At 37.7% G+C, this 17,943-nt stretch overlaps 1 protein-coding gene across 1 annotated transcript in view; it reads right to left on the bottom strand.

The window, feature by feature from the left end:
• Window positions 1-17,943, bottom strand: part of LOC140135714 (dysbindin-like) — a 222,328-nt gene that overhangs the window by 109,307 nt on the left and 95,078 nt on the right. The window contains exon 6 of the mRNA XM_072157307.1: window positions 17,110-17,170. Within this exon, the coding sequence (XP_072013408.1) occupies window positions 17,110-17,170 (61 nt within the window). The remainder of the gene's footprint in view (window positions 1-17,109; window positions 17,171-17,943) is intronic.

The following is a 17,943-nucleotide window of genomic DNA, read 5'->3' as shown; positions in this document are numbered from 1 at the left end:
ATGCTTCTCCTCCTACATATTACACCCTACAATTACGTAACTTGCACACATGTATCGGCTATATCCAGTGCCCATAGGGTGCAAACAGAATTGGGATCAAATGTCATTAAAGGGGCATTTTCGGTATATAACCAAATACCTTCAAAATGCTTCTTCTGTCACATATTACATAGCACAATGACGTCACTTACACATGTGCATCAGCTTTACCCAGTGCCCATACCTTGCACTCAGAATTGGGGTCAAAGGTCATTAAGGGGGTAAAATCTTACAATTGCCTTATCTGGACATCTGTAAGGGGTGTGGGGCTCAAAATCAGTGACAACAAATCTCATGATCCGGGAACATTTTGCAGGGGTCAGGTCAAAGGTCATGCAGAGGTCAAATTTTAGAAATGCATTTTGGGACATCTGTAAGGGTGCGGGTTCAAACTCACTGACAACAAACTTAATGACCAGGGGAACATTTTGCAGGGGTCAGGTCAAAGGTTATCTGGGGTCAAATCTTATAATTTCATTTTCTGGACATCTGTAAGGGGTATGGGGCTCAAACTCGGTGACAACAAATCTCATGACCAGGGGAATATTTTGCAGGGGTCAGGTCAAAGGTCATGCAGAGGTCAAATTTTAGAAATGCATTTTCTGGACATCTGTAAGGGGTAACGGGCTTAATGCCAAGGGGAACATTTTGGAACACTTTGCAGGGGTCAGGTCAAAGGTCATCTGGGGCCAAATCTTAGAATTTCATTATCTGGACATCTGTAAGAGGTACGGGGCTCAAACTCAGTGGCAACAAACCTTATGACCTGGGGAACATTATGGAACATCATGCAGGGGTCAGAGGTGTCAGGTCAAAGGTCATCTGGGGTCAAATCTTAGAAATACATTTTCTGGACATCTGTAAGGAGTACGGGCCTCAAACTCGGTGACAACAAACCTCATAACCAGGGGAACATTTTGGAACATTTTGCAGGAGTCAGATACCTGCACAACACCAACACGCCCAGCTAGGTTTGTGGTCTATGACCACCATTTGCCACTAGTTCTTCTTCTTCTTCTGGCAACAAACTTCAAAATGCTTCTCCTCCTATATGTTACACCCTACAATTACGTAACTTGCACATATGTATCGGCTATATCCAGTGCCCATAGGGTGCAAACAGAATTGGGATCAAAGGCCATTAAAGGGGCATTTTCGGTATATAACCAAATACCTTCAAAATGCTTCTTCTGCCACATATTACATAGTAAAATGACGTCACTTACACATGTGCATCAGCTTTACCCTGTGCCCATACCTTGCACTCAGAATTGGGGTCAAAGGTCATTAAGGGGGTAAAATCTTACAATTGCCTTATCTCAACATCTGTAAGGGGTGTGGGGCTCAAAATCAGTGACAACAAATCTCATGATCAGGGGAACATTTTACAGGGGCCAGGTCAAAGGTCATGCAGAGGACAAATGTTCGAAATGCATTTTCTGGACATCTGTAAGGGATACGGGGCTCAAACTCTTGTGACAAGAAACTTACTGACCAGGGGAACACTTTGGAACGCTGTGCAGGGATCAGGTCAAAGGTTATCTGGGTCAAATCTTAGAATTTAATTTTCTGTGCGTCTGTAAGGAGTATGGGACTCAAACTCGGTGACGAAAAAAACCTCATGACCAGGGGAACATTTTTGGAACATTTTGCAGGGGTCAGATACCTCTAAAACACCAACATGCCCCAGCTAGGTTTGTGGTCTATGACCACCATTTGCCACTAGTTCTTTCTTTCTTCTTCTGTCAACAAAACTTCCAAATGCTTCTCCTCCTACATATTACACCCTACAATTACGTAACTTGCACACATGTATCGGCTATATCCAGTGCCCATAGGGTGCAAACAGAATTGGGATCAAATGTCATTAAAGGGGCATTTTCGGTATATAACCAAATATCTTCAAAATGCTTCTTCTGCCACATATTACATAGCACAATGTCGTCACTTACACATGTGCATCGGCTTTACCCAGTGCCCATACCTTGCACACAGAATTGGGGTCAAAAGGTCATTAAGGGGTAAAATCTTACAATTGCATTATCTGGACATCTGTAAGGGGTATGGGGCTCAAACTCAATACAATAAATCTCATGACCAAGGGAACATTTTATGGGGTCAGGTCAAAGGTCATGCAGAGGTCAAATTTTAGAAACGCATTTCCTGGACATCTGTAAGGGGTACGGGGCTCAAACTTGGTGACAACAAACTTAATGATCAGGGGAACATGTTGGAACACTTTGCAGGGGTCAGGTCAAAGGTTATCTGGGGTAAAAATCTTTATAACTTCATTTTCTGGATATCTGCAAGGGGTATGGGGCTCAAACTCAGTGACAACAAATCTCATGACCAGGGGAACATTTTGCAGGGGTCAGGTCAAAGGTCATGTAGAGGTCAAATTTTCTAAATGCATTTTCTGGACATCTGTTAGGGGTACATGGGGCTCAAACTCCACAACAACAAACTTACTGACCTGGGGAACATTTTGGAACACTGTGCAAGGGTCATGTCAAAGGTCATCTGGGGTCAAATCGTAGAATTTCATTTTCTGGATATCTGTAAGAGGTGCGGGCTTAAACATGGTGACAACAAACCTCAAGACCAGGGGAACATTATGGAACATCATGCATAGGTCAGGTCAAAGGTCATCTGGGGTCAAATCTTAGAATTGAATTTTTGGACATCTGTTAGAGTACGGGACTCAAACTTGGTGAAAACAAACCCCATGACCAGGGGAGCATTTTTTGGAACATTTTGTAGGGGTCAGATACCTCCAAAACACCAACATGCCCCAGCTAGGTTTGTGGTCTATGACCACCATTTGCCACTAGTAACACATTGTTTTTTCACCAAAATACATCTCCGACTCATATTCAAATAAATCGGTTCTTTCTTTACTTCTTTTTTGTCATGTTTGTACAATCATCACACATTAATATTGTTAATAATAAATAATAATCAGGCCTAAATAACACATTGTTGATACAAATAATAATTCATGAATTTAAATGATGAAATAATAATTTTGTTTATACTTGTTAAAAACCATTCTCTCCATACTCTCAAAATATAGTTCTTATGCTTTCAATCAATGTTTATCCAGGAACATTCTCTTCTCAATGAAGATTAAAAGTTTACAAATATTTTGCTCCAAAATTTTTGTTACAATAATATGCTAGTACAAATGTACCCACTTGAATAATTGTGAAGTTTTCCCCTATACATTCTTTACAGGGAGATATTGCCATGAATTAAATCAAGTGATATAGTGTTACAGTTTTTTGTCCCAATTGGTAATTGGATCACTTTCACATGCCACATGTTGGGTTAGGGATTAACTGTTTATGTGAACATTGCAAAACTGGTTCCTTATTGGTCAGTTGGGGTTAGGTTGCTGTCACTATGCTGTCACCTAGCCCATCACTTTGGGCTTGTAAGTGAACATCAAAGACAAGCCTACATGGCTCCCATCTCTGCTTCTAATGGGTAACAGAGTACTGACTTTTGGAAACCAACTAACTTGCGTCAGCTATCTGAAGCAAGGTCATCAAACATTCAAGTGCCTGGTATAGGACTGGTGGATTTTGTAATGTCAGAGAGGGGTTGTCATGGTCCCATATACTGATATACTAGGCACTGACCAAGTGCTACTCTATAGCTGTGTGGCTTAATTGCCTATTTCATGAAGGAGAGTAAAGGCTACTAGTGCTGATTTGTGGATAAAAGTGGTACTGATGAGCGGTGTCATCAATATGATACAAAAAACTGATTGATTTACCATCTGGTAGTTAAATTAAAACATATAGGATACTTCATTCCAAAGCAAAATGCCAATTAAACCTATAAGGTACATTTTGTACACGATATGTGATGTGATCAAGCAAAATAAATCGCTTGTCGGTTATATTGATTTGGAGATATAGGCTATAAGAGTATTCAACTTCCTTTGAATTTTGAAAATGACCATATCTCTGGAACCAGAAGAACGGAAAAATGAGGCTCTGAGAATGGCTCATGTACAGAATTTGAAAACTGAATTTTGATTTTAATCAACATCAGACGCATGACCGCATCACATATGGGAAAAACATTGTCCAAAGGTTATTGTCCAAATCTTAGTGTCCAAACCTGAATGCTTCAGCAGGTTTGGAGTCTTTAATTTAACAAAGACATCAATCAGACTGCAATCTTGGCAAAGAGTTAACGCGGCTGTGTACTCTAGCCATTGTTTCTTTCTCAAAATTGAGTCTTTATGATATGTTTGTACCTTGTTATGTTTTTTATAAATACAAGGAATAAAAATCCAGATTTGTAAACTCCAACTGCAATATTTTAAGGATTTTATTTCACTATTCCACTCGTGTTTGAAATTGAAAAGGAAAGAAAATCTTTGTTGTACCAGCAAGGTACACGCAGCGTTAACAACTCATCGCGTTATGTATCGCGCAATTTGTTAACGACAAATACGCTGACGACATACGCTGACGCTTATCTGCATACATGCAGCGCATCTTATGGAAACACCGCGAAGCACTGATTTCACAAAAACCTAGTGGTCAAATGGCTCCGCTTTTAGCTGATAAAATGTGGGTTTTTTCAAGTTCTTTCCCGATTTAAATATCAAGTTATGAATGGATTTCGCTCAAACTTCTCAAGGGGCTGTGGATTTACCCGATGTTCACGTAATATAAGTTACAAAAACGAAAACTGTCGCATTCTCCTGTGAGATTCGATGAAAGTGCAAATGTGACCACTTTAAACTTCAACGGCCATTATTTCAATGTTCATTTTCTCGGTAAAATGACGATTTAGGTACACGATAACTCAATAAATACAGCATCTATAGGTAAGCAAATATGATCATCGTAAAAAGCATGATCGACTCAAGAAACGGTTTTCTCATTTTTTATATTTTGGTCTATTTCCGATTTTGGGCATCATTTTGTGCAAATAGGCGTTTTTGAATTTTAAAAAGTTCATTTTGATGCCTTATATGGTCAAAATCTCAAAAAATAAGGCCAATATCAAAAAAATAAAAAAAACGTTTTTGGAATGGAGCCTCAAGATTGAGCTAAAAACAAAATAAAATATTTTGGAAAGAGTGTTTTTTGTTATGATGTACCTAACAAATATTGCCAAAAACTCACTTTTTTGTGATTTTCTTCAAAATTGTTGTTTTTACCCCAAATCTGTATTTATATTAAGATTTATTGATGTCTTGCCTTCATAAAAATGTATACTTTTATATGTTTTATGTGAATAATTACAAAGTTATTGCACTTTTACTACATGCATGTCTGAGAGTACACAGCCACCTTAAAAGTTAAGAGGCAGACACATGCATCTGGTGCCTGAAAAGAGACACATGAGTGCTGAGATATGAGGCAGAGTACAGATTGACTGGCTCTTTATCTTGGCTACGCTCTTCAAAATATCACAGACTTAGTTTGTACTAAAGAGCTTTTTCAAGGAGAGTAAAGGTTACTAGTGCTGATTTGTGGATAAAATGGTACTGATGAGTGGTATCATCAATATGATAAAACAACCTGATTGTTTTACCATCTGGTAGTGGAATTATAATATAATAGATAATTCATTCAAAAGCAAAACCAAAAATTAATCTTAAGGTACGTTTTGTACACAATATTGGTGTCCAAAAGCTTATTGTCCAAACCTGAATGTTTCACCATTTACAGTTGATTGGTTTGGAGTCTTTAATTTGTTAAAGACATCAGACTGCAATCTTGGCAAAGAGTGCTGAAGGCACAAGGCAGACACATACATCTGCCTGAAGAAAAACACATGAGTGCTGAGATATGAGACAGAGTGCAGATTGACTGGCTCTTTATCTTGGCTACTCTCTTCAAAATACCACTTGGTTTGTACTAAAGAGATTAGACACACAAAATCTAATGTACACTACCCAGCAAAAACAAAAGGTTATACAAAGGTGTCGACAAAATATTTTGAAAAATTTGACAAAATGTTTGCCAAAAAATATTTTGCAATAACATTTTGACAACATTTTCAAAATGTAGTTATAGTGTTTTTTATATAAAACGTTTTTAAAACATGATTACACTCCTCCGGTCACCTGACCACCCGGTGGGTGCATGGTCAAGTGGCAGCAGAGAGTTATATAAAATCAGCTGCCCCGAGTGCATGGACACCTATGTTGGAGAGACAGCAAGAGCCCTAGCCACTTAAAGAGCACACTAGAACCACAGCCCTCTGACAGCGGTTGGTGAACATAAATCCAATCACCAGCATGACATCAGAGAATCAGAGAAGCCTTAGAGATCAAGACCCAAAGACCTACACTCAACAGGGATGCCGGATACAACCTGCCTGCCATCTATGACGATCTGCTGCCACTTGACCACCCACCGGGTGGTCAGGTGACCAGAGGAGTGTAATCACTACGCTGAATGAAGACGCTGTGATGGCGTCGCAAGCTACGTCTTTGCTCAACTCAGACTCTGAAAAGGTAACTTTTTAAGCTTATAGCGAAGTCTGTTCTCTTTGGATCTAATGCCCGGTTCCAGCACTCTGTGTATCCGCGAGTACCTGTTCGTTGGAAATTTCAAGAAATTAGGGGGCATTTTCAGATAAAGAAACATGATTTGCGAACACAAAAAAGAGTCATTTTTCATACACTTGTTCGCGAAATTGTAAAAAGGGTGCACTTCATTTATGAATCAGTTTCATTAGTCTTCATTTACGAATCCCATGTACAAATCATATCAGTAACTTTTTTATTATTCCGTTCGATGCCTACATCACATCAACTGAAAATTATATGATGCATACAACCGTCGTGCATTACACATATCCTACACGTTTTCGTCAGAAAGGGGTATATTAGCAATATCATTCGCTCTTCAAAGGGCACTGTTGAAGGGCAAAAAATTTGCGAAACCGCTAAAAATAGGGGTGTTTCTATCGTGAAAACTTTGAGATGCAAAAGGGGGTGTTTTCAAAGTTCACCAACGAGCATGAATATTGAATACCCGCCGATATGCCGGAACCAGGATCTAATGAATCTCTTCGTCTAAAACCTAATTTTTCACGGCAAAATATAAAGACATCTGGTCACTTTTTATTCATCTTATGCAGTTTATGCAGTTTTGCCACTTGACGTTACAGACTCCATGTAAATAGTTTATTTACAACTTGAATATTTCCATGTTTCTAAAACTGACGTAAATATGAGAGAAACACAATTGATTAGTTTTGATTGAATTTGCTCTGTTTTCCTACGTGTTACCTTTGAAACAGTAAGATAACATAATTATATTGATAAGTAATACAAATAGTTAATATTAATGTACCACACGTAATTAAACATAATTAGACGATTAGATAAGAAATACAATTAATCATTGTATCGCATGTAATTAAACATAATTAAGATGATAGGCAATACAAACAGTTAGTCCCTATTCCATAAAAATACAGAACTATTTTTTATTACAATATTATTATCCTGTTTTGCCAAATGAAACATAGCTAAATCCTACTCCTTTAGTTAGTTTTAACTGGCAATAAAAGTCAAATTCTAATACTTTTGCAGGGTCAGAATGTCGACGAGAATCCAGAATCGCTTCTCGCAAATATTCTCATAAACAGATTTGCATGAATCAAAGCTGATTCTTGCAAACTTTTATAGTGTACACAGAAGTTGATTGGCAAGAATCAAATGATTCCCGCAAATTTATTCTGCAAGAATTAAGATTGATTCTTGCACTGCGAAACGAGATCTGACCCTGTTTTGTAATTGGTGGGAAATGGGCCGGAAACATACAGTAGTTACAAAATTCTGAGACTGGGCACAAGTCTAAGCATTCAAAATCTTGAGAACAGGCTAAGAGCTCGTAATTTCAATATAATTCTTTTTTTTTGTTAATTTGTTATGAAATAGATCAGAAAATGAGTTTTACAAAAATTAGAATGCATAACTTGCAATTATTTTGTTGTGCAAGTCTTTGGGCTTGATTGTAATGTTTTGGCCCTTATTTACCAAAATATTAAAAATTTGAGTTTCATTGCCAATTACTTGGCAAATCAAGATAATATTTTTTAATCCAAAAAATGGTGCTGCATTTTTCTGGAATATGGAGTAGTACGTGTAGACACCCCCCACAGAGGTACATAAATATTTACATCTTGATTACAGCGATGGTAAATGAGCCACTGTGCTTGCGCATGATCCTTCGCACGTAAGAGGCAACCAGAAGTGCTAATTGTACGTGGAGTGATGTGGATTCATGAGATTTGAAGTTGGTGAAATCTGTTCCCAGAATGCCTTTTTTGTGTAGGGCAAGGACATCAAAACATGATTTCAATGAAAAAATCAGGTCACATGTTAATTTTAAACACCCCACTACGACACATTTGTTATAATCCTACCCTCAAATTCATATCAAATTTGCTTAGATCTGACCCCAATAATCGCCAATGCTACGTGCCCATCCTTGTATTGATTGTTTTATTAAAAGACCATAAAGGCAAAGTAATTAAATTGATCATATCAAGGCTCTCAGACTGTGAGACACCAAGACAGGTGAATGAAAGTATGGAGGTTTTTCTGTGTTTTTTGGCCTTCACCCAGGGGGGGGGGGGCACTCATGTATAAAAGTTGTAAGCATCTGTGTGAAAGAAAACATGGATTTAGGGTGGTTTTGAAAAGCAAACAATTTAGGGCAATTTTTGAAAGTCAATTCATGCATATGCTTACAACTTTTATACATGAGAGGCCCCCAGGTGATTTCTTTGATGTTCTTATCAAATTTTTGGTGGACTGTTGCAATGCACTGTGGGTAAAGATGTAATTGTTTCTCCGGATACAGAGATATTATAGGATACTCATGAAATCCTAGCCAAGATATGTTTTTGTACCTGTCGTTATTCTAGCCTGCCCTGTCTCAGTGTTGTTCAATGACAATATGCCATGGGCCTGTATCAGATGGAGTCCGTGCATACCTATAAACTTACTCAGAACCCCAGATGGGATGTCCAGACACAAAAAAGAGCCAGTGTTTACAACGGTGTACTTAGGTTGCAGTGTAACTTACTGCATTAACAAATTATATATTGCTACATGGATAAAGTGCACTACTCCGACGAATAGGACCTGTTTTTTTCTTAGTTACCAACTATACTAATGCACTAAAATAATGTTTGCTGGTGAAAATTGAAAAAAAAATCACATGCTTTTATCCTCAACTGATCAAAACTTCAATCCCCCTGAATGATAATATGCCCCCTCCAATCCCCCCGACAATTTTCCACTGATGTATATCCCAACCGACTAAGGGTGGGCTACCCGGTGGGCCACCCACTTTTGTGCATGCCACTGACTGGATTGTGATCAAGGTGGTTATACAAGAGAATTATGCCCCAGAATTTGGACAGATTTAGCATCATGAAACCTACGTCTAGTAGTGCCTTTTCTAATCTTAAAAGGTAACATCAGATCATGGGAATAATATCCACTCACAGATTGCAATTACAATTAAGATGTAAAGAGATACATTAAGCCACTGACCATCAGGTAATCAAGCCATCATGTCTGTTATAACATGCAAGATGCTATGTGTATACTGCCTTATTATGCTATTTCATGTTAAAGGTGTGTGACTGACACGTTTGACAGCCTTAACTCCCCACTTTACCACATCAAAATGCAGACTTTGGTAGCAGGTAAAAGCTGAGATGATTTGTCTCAGGTAAAAGCTCATATGCTTTTCTCATAACACTGGTGAAATGTTTGGCTTTGAATATGTATGTAAAATAAAAGTGTATAAAAGTTACAGTGGTATGAGTAAAAACATGGTAAGTCTGGTGGTTACCACTTGCCAGTTGTGTACTGTTTAGCTATGTGCCAATGTAGGGTAAAGCGGGGCATTAAGTACCACTGGGCATTAAGTATCACCCAATAAACAAGTAATTGTTATGCAAATTAGGGAATCCTGACCATTATTTTAAATATGCCTTGCAAGAGTGGTTTATAATAGCTATTCATTAAAAATGATCAGTGCTCATGTAACACTCATGTTAGTTGCTCATCACAGTTTGACCCAAACATCATCTTAGCAGACATCTTCAAAGTACACGGTGAACTTTTTAGTATCTCGGACTAGATAAAATACATCATTTAACATACGTTTTTTCCACATGAGGTATAGATCAACAACTTTTGATAGTTTCATCTGAAAGACGACATACTTGCAAGCATATATCAAGATTTATTTGTCTCATTAAATGATTTGAAGAGAAAAAATGTCATGTTGAAAGTGGACTTCCGATTGATATCACCACTTTCCCTAGGCCTCTTAGTAAATTACAGATTATGGTATATGCTTATTTAAAGATTGCACTAAGACCACAATTGTATAACAAATTACATTAGATTTGCTTATTAGTAGTGTAAAAAAAGATAGTGAACAGAAAATAGACCCTATATGTACTTTTAAAGAAAATTGTGCAATTATATGATTTTAGCGATATCTGGTGGTCCCTAATGCCCTGTACTACGTTTTCAGTGAAATATCTGCGATTGCCCATGTATGAATCGGTTGTCCGACAACAACTTTTAAAGTTTGTGCTTATTTTATGTCATAATGGGCTTATAGTAAGTTAAATTACCCAACTATGACATTTTAGGGTCAAATCATAGCCATATAATGAAGTTAGAAGTGGTCCTTAATGCCCCATATGTACAATATGCTGCTGCACTCCAGAAGAAGCACCGACAGCTGAACAAGAAGTCAAAGCCAACCAACAAAAATAACAAGAACCCTAAAACCAAGCCAGTAAAAGAAGACAAAGAAGCAAAAAGTCAGACAATGAAGATGATCGTGACAAAATATGTCCTAATTGTTGACTGGAGGACATTGGTCAAGTTGGTTGTGGTTGACTCCAGTGCATGTTTTGTAAAGTTTTCTGGCATTTTGCATATGGAGAAGTTGTGGGCTCGGAAGAGAACTGAAAAGACACGGACTGCATGTGTCAGTTGTTCCTCACATAAAATAAACCCCATACTGATATAAGACTTTAAAAAAGAAACTCTTAAGAATGATTAAAGGTCTCAAAATGGTCAACAACCATGATAATTGTTGGTGGTACCTAATGCCCCACCATTGGGGCAATAAGGACCACTTGACGTCACTGTAAATAAATGCATGGCGTTTGAAAATGAACACATTTTTGGCAGATTTTTTTCCTGTGTTACATAGCTGAATAACGGGTCTATCAAGTGAAACCATTAAAAACAGAAACAAGTATTAAATAAAAGTCAGCTATGATAAAATCTAAAAATGGGGGTCCCTAATGCCCCACTTTACCCTATATGTGAATATTCTAATAATTTTGATAAAAGATAGATCAGAAAATGCGTTTTCCAAAAATTAAAATGCATAACATAATCACGATAATTTGTCGGTCGCAACACATAGTGGCGTAGGGTAATTTTGGTCACTTTTATGAAATTTGGTCCAACTGCTCTTTAAAATACCAAGTTCCCCGATACAAAGGCTGAATATTGTCCACTAATTTTTGTGTGACAAACATACCGCGGACATTGTATATTTCTATCTAGTCGCGGACATGTGCATGATATTTTCATTACCTAACTGTGGACTAAAATGGCATATTTTTGTGTGTGTATATATGATACGAAATGGCATATTTTAGCCATCAACTGCAGACTGTATTTTTTACACAAATGGTCCACGGTTTTGAGCAAGTATCACTCAAATGCATTTAGCATGCATTCCCAGGGGGGCCACTCATATATAAAAGTTGTAAGCATGCTTGTGAATGCACTTCAGAAAAGCACCCTTAACAAGGACAACCATTGTGTCTTCAAAATGACCCTTAATAAGGATAATGGTTTGTTAACCATACCCTTAACAAGGACAAAGTTACAAGTGGATTAAATCCAACCCTTAGCAAGGATGCATGATCAATTTTGAAGAAAAAAGTAAAAGACATTAACTTTCAAGGTTTCTTATTTCCTTTATTATTATACTCTAATTGGATACTTCCTAACTGGATTTGGTAGGCTTAGGCCTACTCAGTTATCATTATTCAACATAATTATCGCCTGCATTATCATGATTATTAGGGCAGTATATTTTATTATGACGATTGTAGTAATATGATTAGAATTAACTACCCTTAGCACGGACACATGGTGCCCAAAATGACACCCTTATTTGCTATAATCATGGATTTTGAGACCCTTAACACGGGCCCGTGCGGGCCCGTGTTGCAGTAGAAAAAACCACCCATATTCCGCGTTTTTGTTCACACGCATGCTTACAACTTTTTATATGAGTGGCCCCCCTGGGCATGCATTTGAGGTCTATTGCAGCAGTTTGAAAAGCTTTGAAACACCAAAGACAGTCCTCAGTTACATACAAATCCACAGTTTAGAGTGAAAAAATCTTATGTGTCCTCATTTGCAGGCAAACACTGATGCACCCCCACACACATAAACATGGATCCACATCCACACACAAACCACTCGATCCACCCCCTTTATACATCCCCACCCTCAGTTATTGCAAATGTGATTTGACAGTAATCTTCCAAACTCAGTTGTAATTCACTCCACGCCACAAACTATAAAACATATAGAAGGTTCAACAAGTGTGGTTTCTTATAATTTGTTCTTTATGGCAAGTATAAATTAGCTGTCCAAAAACGTGCAAGCTATTACTAGCTGTAAATGATTGTGCAAGTCATATATCATAATGCTTCCTATATGGACATAAGGTTAGTGAACTACACAGAAACGAAGCACCAGAGTAGAATCTAAAGGTTATACATTATGCTATTACATATAAAATCCACACTACCCCTGTGGACGATTTTGGACATATATTCCACAGGGGGAGTGTAAATTTCAAACGGAATGAACATGTAAGGAAGCTCCATTTGAAACTCTCCCTCAGTGGAAGATTCAGGTTGAATCTTTCTCGGAGGATGTATGAAATTCAAATGGCGCTGCCTAATGTGTTCATTCCATTTGAAATTCATACTCCCCCTGTGGAATATATTTCCAAAATCTTCCACAGGGGGTAGTGTGGATTTTATATGTAATAGCCTACAAGTTTTACTCATTAAAGTTTCATGAGTAAAATTTGTCATATATATACATTGGAATGATTATTTAACCTTTAGATTCTATTCTGGTACTTCTCGTCAGTTGTAAAGTAGATACTTGAATGAATATACTATATGAGTTGCCAAAAAATTAGCACATGGTTAAAGCGACATTCACAGATTTAGTGGGGTGTTCATTTTTAGAGTGTCCTTATTTTGACTTCATGATGTGGCACAATCCTAAGGCCAAAAAAAAATGTTTGCTTGTCTTCGCACTATCTTTGACATGCCGCATTGATTTTTTTCAACTCAAAATGAAAGTCTTCTTCTAGAAACACCTAAATCACCCAAAATATACAGACCATTTTACCAAATGCTGATGATTTGTGCATATTTATGACGACTGATGATCGCTTGAGCGCCTGTGTCTAGCTATCATGAAACTTTATGCAGGTTCATTATCAGCTCTATGGTGCCTATGAATATTAAGGCAAAAATGTGCTTTGAAAAAATATGCAGTAACAGCAGAATGGGTGTAGAGTTTTCATGCACATTCTTTTGGTCAGATTGTTCCATCTATTGCACTTACCCACTTCTCATGTCTGTCAAAAGGGGAACCCTCGCGAAAACCCTATTTATTTGTACAAGGGCCTTTCAGATCAAGTGATTTTTCTCAGCATAGAAAATACCAATTTGCATTGTCGTTGGTAATTATTCAAAGCTGATTTCCCTGATAAGAAATCAAATTGTTTCATCCAGAGGTATTTATTTTATGTCATGGTTTGTGATTTTCCCCATTGAGTGCAACTGTAAGTTTTCCCTTCGTGTCCGAGGGAGCGAGATGGAACAGCCAAATCTTGGCAAAAGCAACCAATGGGAAGTAGGAATCAATTGCAAGTGACGTCATGCGGACAAACAGAATGTTTCATGGAACGACTGATGATGCTGGACTTTGCATGTTGGTGAATTGTCTCCATACTGTTTTTGTCTAAATTTATAACATAATTAAGCAAATTCAAGTACATTATGTGTACAACAATTTATTTGAGCTATGAAACACAAAAGAGCTTATTATTTTTCTGAAAAAGGAAATATTTATATCTCAAAATCCTATGTGGATCACATTAGCTTTTTATTATTAAACAGGAATAATGACTGAAGAAAAAAATTGAACACGCTCACAAAACAGCATCATTTATCATAAATTTTACTGAAATACAATAACCTTTTTCAAGATAAAAAACAGTTCTAATGAGAAAGGACTGAGTGAGATTGATGTCATCATAAACACTTTATTAGTACTGATGGTACATCAGTTTATGTCCAAAATTCATACTCATTTTAGATTTTGAATTACGCATCATTGGTTTGGGGTAAATCAAAATGTGTAATATGACTAAAATCCAAATAAAAAGACCAGGTTACAAAAGCAGTTGTGGAGCAACGCTTTTGAAGCACTTCCTGAAAATGGCAATCTAATCTTGTACTGCCTATAAAAACATTCAAAAGCACTTCTAATCCCAAAAGTAATCTGTCTTCATTTGCGCGCTAGCCAGACTCTACGATGAAAATGAATGGCAAATTACATATCCCTGGGCGGCAAAATATTGTCTGTCAGGCCAAATCATCCTTTCATCTTTCCTGCATTATGATCACTTACAGGTGCATGGTCCAATTTTTTCATAATATTGTATTTTTATCGTACATTGAAACAACCTGCAAAGAATGTGTCATTTTCTTCAAAACTGCATAAGATTTCTCAAATCTTTTCCTTTTGAAAGATTTAATACTTTTGTATGCATGGCGTGTATGAATAATTGGGAAATTATGATACCTTTTACTTTATACATTCGCATTCCATCTGGCAGTTTTAATGCTCCTCTTCCGATACCATCCATCTTTCAAATCCCAAGACCACAGGTAATTACTAGCCTTGTTCAAACGATCGCAAGTAAAGTCGTCAGTAACTACTTTAGAATGTAAACTTATGCCCATTTAAATGTACTCGCAAGTAGCTACTTGCGATCTTGCTTTTGACGATATTGCATGTAAGATATCTTACATGTAACGAGCTACTTTTGAAAGTAAGGCCCATGTCAACAAGTAACTTGCAAGTAAGCATGGCCTTATGTTGACTATAATGGACCTACTATAGCAGATTCAACCCATCATGGGACGTTTTTCCAACAAATCCAGGCTGCCGGTCAATCATCTGCCAGTCATGCATAGCGTGATATATGCATGATTTCCTGGTAGCCTGGATTTGTTTGACTTACAAGTCCAATTTGGACACACACTCGCAAGTAGTGTAATTTAATTGCTGGATCAAAAGTAAGTTATTTTCGAAAGTAGGCTACCGTCTAAACACACCTATTGCTCCTGACAGGAGATTCCACATCACGGCTGCAAATGCGTGGAATTCACTTCCTCTAGACGGGCTGTTACATCAATTTTGCACTTCAACGCTCTCTTAAAGACTCATTTATTTGCTTTCTATGAATGATTGATGTTTGTATCTATGTTTGTTTATATGTATTTGTAAGCGCCATGGTGAATGGTGCTCTTAAATGCCTGCTAATGTAATGTAGGGCCTATACATTTCTGCGATTTGACAGCTGTCTAAAAGGGACACAAATCAAATTTTCCCCATACTAAATATTCTGTCTAACAAGCATAAATACCGTACAAACTTAATAATTAGCATATGTCCTTGGTATCGAGCGTAAAACATGCTAAGATGAACTGCCCCATCCACAATAGTGTAAAGGATTTTGAGCAAATCATCGATACACATAGTTATGTACGTACAAATAAACCTGCAAATTTGTGTCTCAACCCCATTAGCTCAGTTGGTAAAGCACCAGACTTTGGTACAATTTCATGTTTTCAAAAGCGCTTGATAGTAAGCACATATGCTAACTATCGAGTTTTTACGGTAGGCCAATTTGATCATAATAGCTCTTGCTTCACAGAACATAGCAAATCACTTATCCCCAGTGCCCCCAATTAGTAAGTTGTTATAGTTTCCAAATTCAACAGCCTTACTTTCACAAGAATAAAAGTATGGCCATACTTTTATCCAACCGTCACATTAAATGTCAGGTTGATCAGATTACTTTCACAATAACCACTTGTCAGGTACGTTTATTAGCTCATCCACATTTGTCCCCAAAATGCCAATTTTGATGAACTTAATTCACCAAGGACCCCATTTATGACCAAAATGAAGCAGCCTAGTTAGTAATATGTATCAAGAAGTGTGAATATATCAGCCGTATTCTGCATAATCTACACCGGCTAATGGTTCATCAGTGGTGTGGGGTGGGCAGATTTGTTCGCAAGGTGCTTTATAAATCTCTTTTATTATTATTAGGGGATGTGCAAATATTATGAGCCCGGGGCAGGGTAAATTTCCAAATGGTGTGCCAAGAAATGCTCCCCTGCTTGGCCTGCCAAAACTGCTTGCCCCCTCTCTGTCTGCAAACAATTCTTTGCCCCCCCCCCTTTTTTGGGATCTCAAATTTTTAAGGTCTAAATATTATATTGCAAGCTGGAAAATCTGCATATTTAAGCCTGTCTGTACTGTTTTCCTAAGCCTTTTCAAAGCGTTTTATTAAAAAAGTCACCACATGAATGGGTGCCAAAATTGCTTGCCCCCACCCCCTTTTGGCTGGCAAAAAATTCTTGCCCCCCCCCCCTCATGTTACCCTCCCATAATTATTGCACAGCCCATTATTATTATTATATTTGCTTGAATATAATCAGTGGCGGCACCAGGAATTTTATGTTAGGGGGGCATTGAGGGGCAAAGTGAATTTCAGGGGGGCAAAATCAACTAATTTTAAAATTGCCGCAAATAGTGGAAATTTTCGTAATTTTGGGTTTTTACTGCAGGGCAACAGTTCTGACAAAATGCCCCCATGCCCCCTTGCTGCCACTGAATATAATGTGTTAACCTACCACAGCCTTTTCTGCAGATCCTTCTATATCCCTGTGTACGTCACCCCAGGTCTGGTGAAATCTAGCATGGGAGAAATAAAAACAATTTTTCTATGAGGCTTATGAAATAAGATAGGAAAACAAAATTGGTTTTATATTTTATTACACTACCTAAGGAGAATGAGAAATTAATAATTATAATAGCGTGTTAATGTCACTGATATGCAATTACACACTGATAAACCAAGACAATGGTTAATATTTGAGAAAAGTGTCCTCAGAGTATATGCTGTTGTTAAATGTGATACAAACCCCTTGCTTAAAGAGTAAGCCAGTAAAAGTAATATGAAAAAATAATAAGTCATTCACGAGACTTCTTGACAGCAGGCCATTCTCTAGAATATTCCAATTTTGGGGGAAAATGATAAAATTTGGGCATTAATGGGGGGGAAGAAGGAAAAGGAGGAGGAGAAGGAAGGGAGAGGGAGCTTCATCACTGCACTCTTTCTTCCGGAGAACAGCCAAGGACTGGAACCTTCTTCAGACAGATCCAGCCATCTCACCGTCGCTCAATGCTTTCAGGTCTGCATTGGGGGCTCCGCAGCACTAATATTCCTCCACCGAGAGCTGCTTTTTATCGCACATCGCACTGAACATATTTTGCACTGCTGTTTTTGAAGTTGCGTTCCTGATCCTTTGTACATGCGCAACTTGAAGTGTGCTTAATTGTCATCATGCATTTGATGTTACTTACCGAGGAAGAAGAAAAGAAGAAGAAGAGGGGTGGAAGAATGAAGAAGTAGGAGGAGAAGAAGAGTTTTCATTGAGAATGGCAATAATCTTGTGCCAAATTAC

The sequence above is a fragment of the Amphiura filiformis genome, chromosome 16 (genome assembly GCF_039555335.1).
Source record: "Amphiura filiformis chromosome 16, Afil_fr2py, whole genome shotgun sequence".
In the NCBI taxonomy this organism is placed as follows: domain Eukaryota; kingdom Metazoa; phylum Echinodermata; class Ophiuroidea; order Amphilepidida; family Amphiuridae; genus Amphiura; species Amphiura filiformis.
The sequence above is the reverse complement of the archived record's forward strand: the minus strand, read 5'-3'. Positions and strand labels throughout refer to the sequence as shown.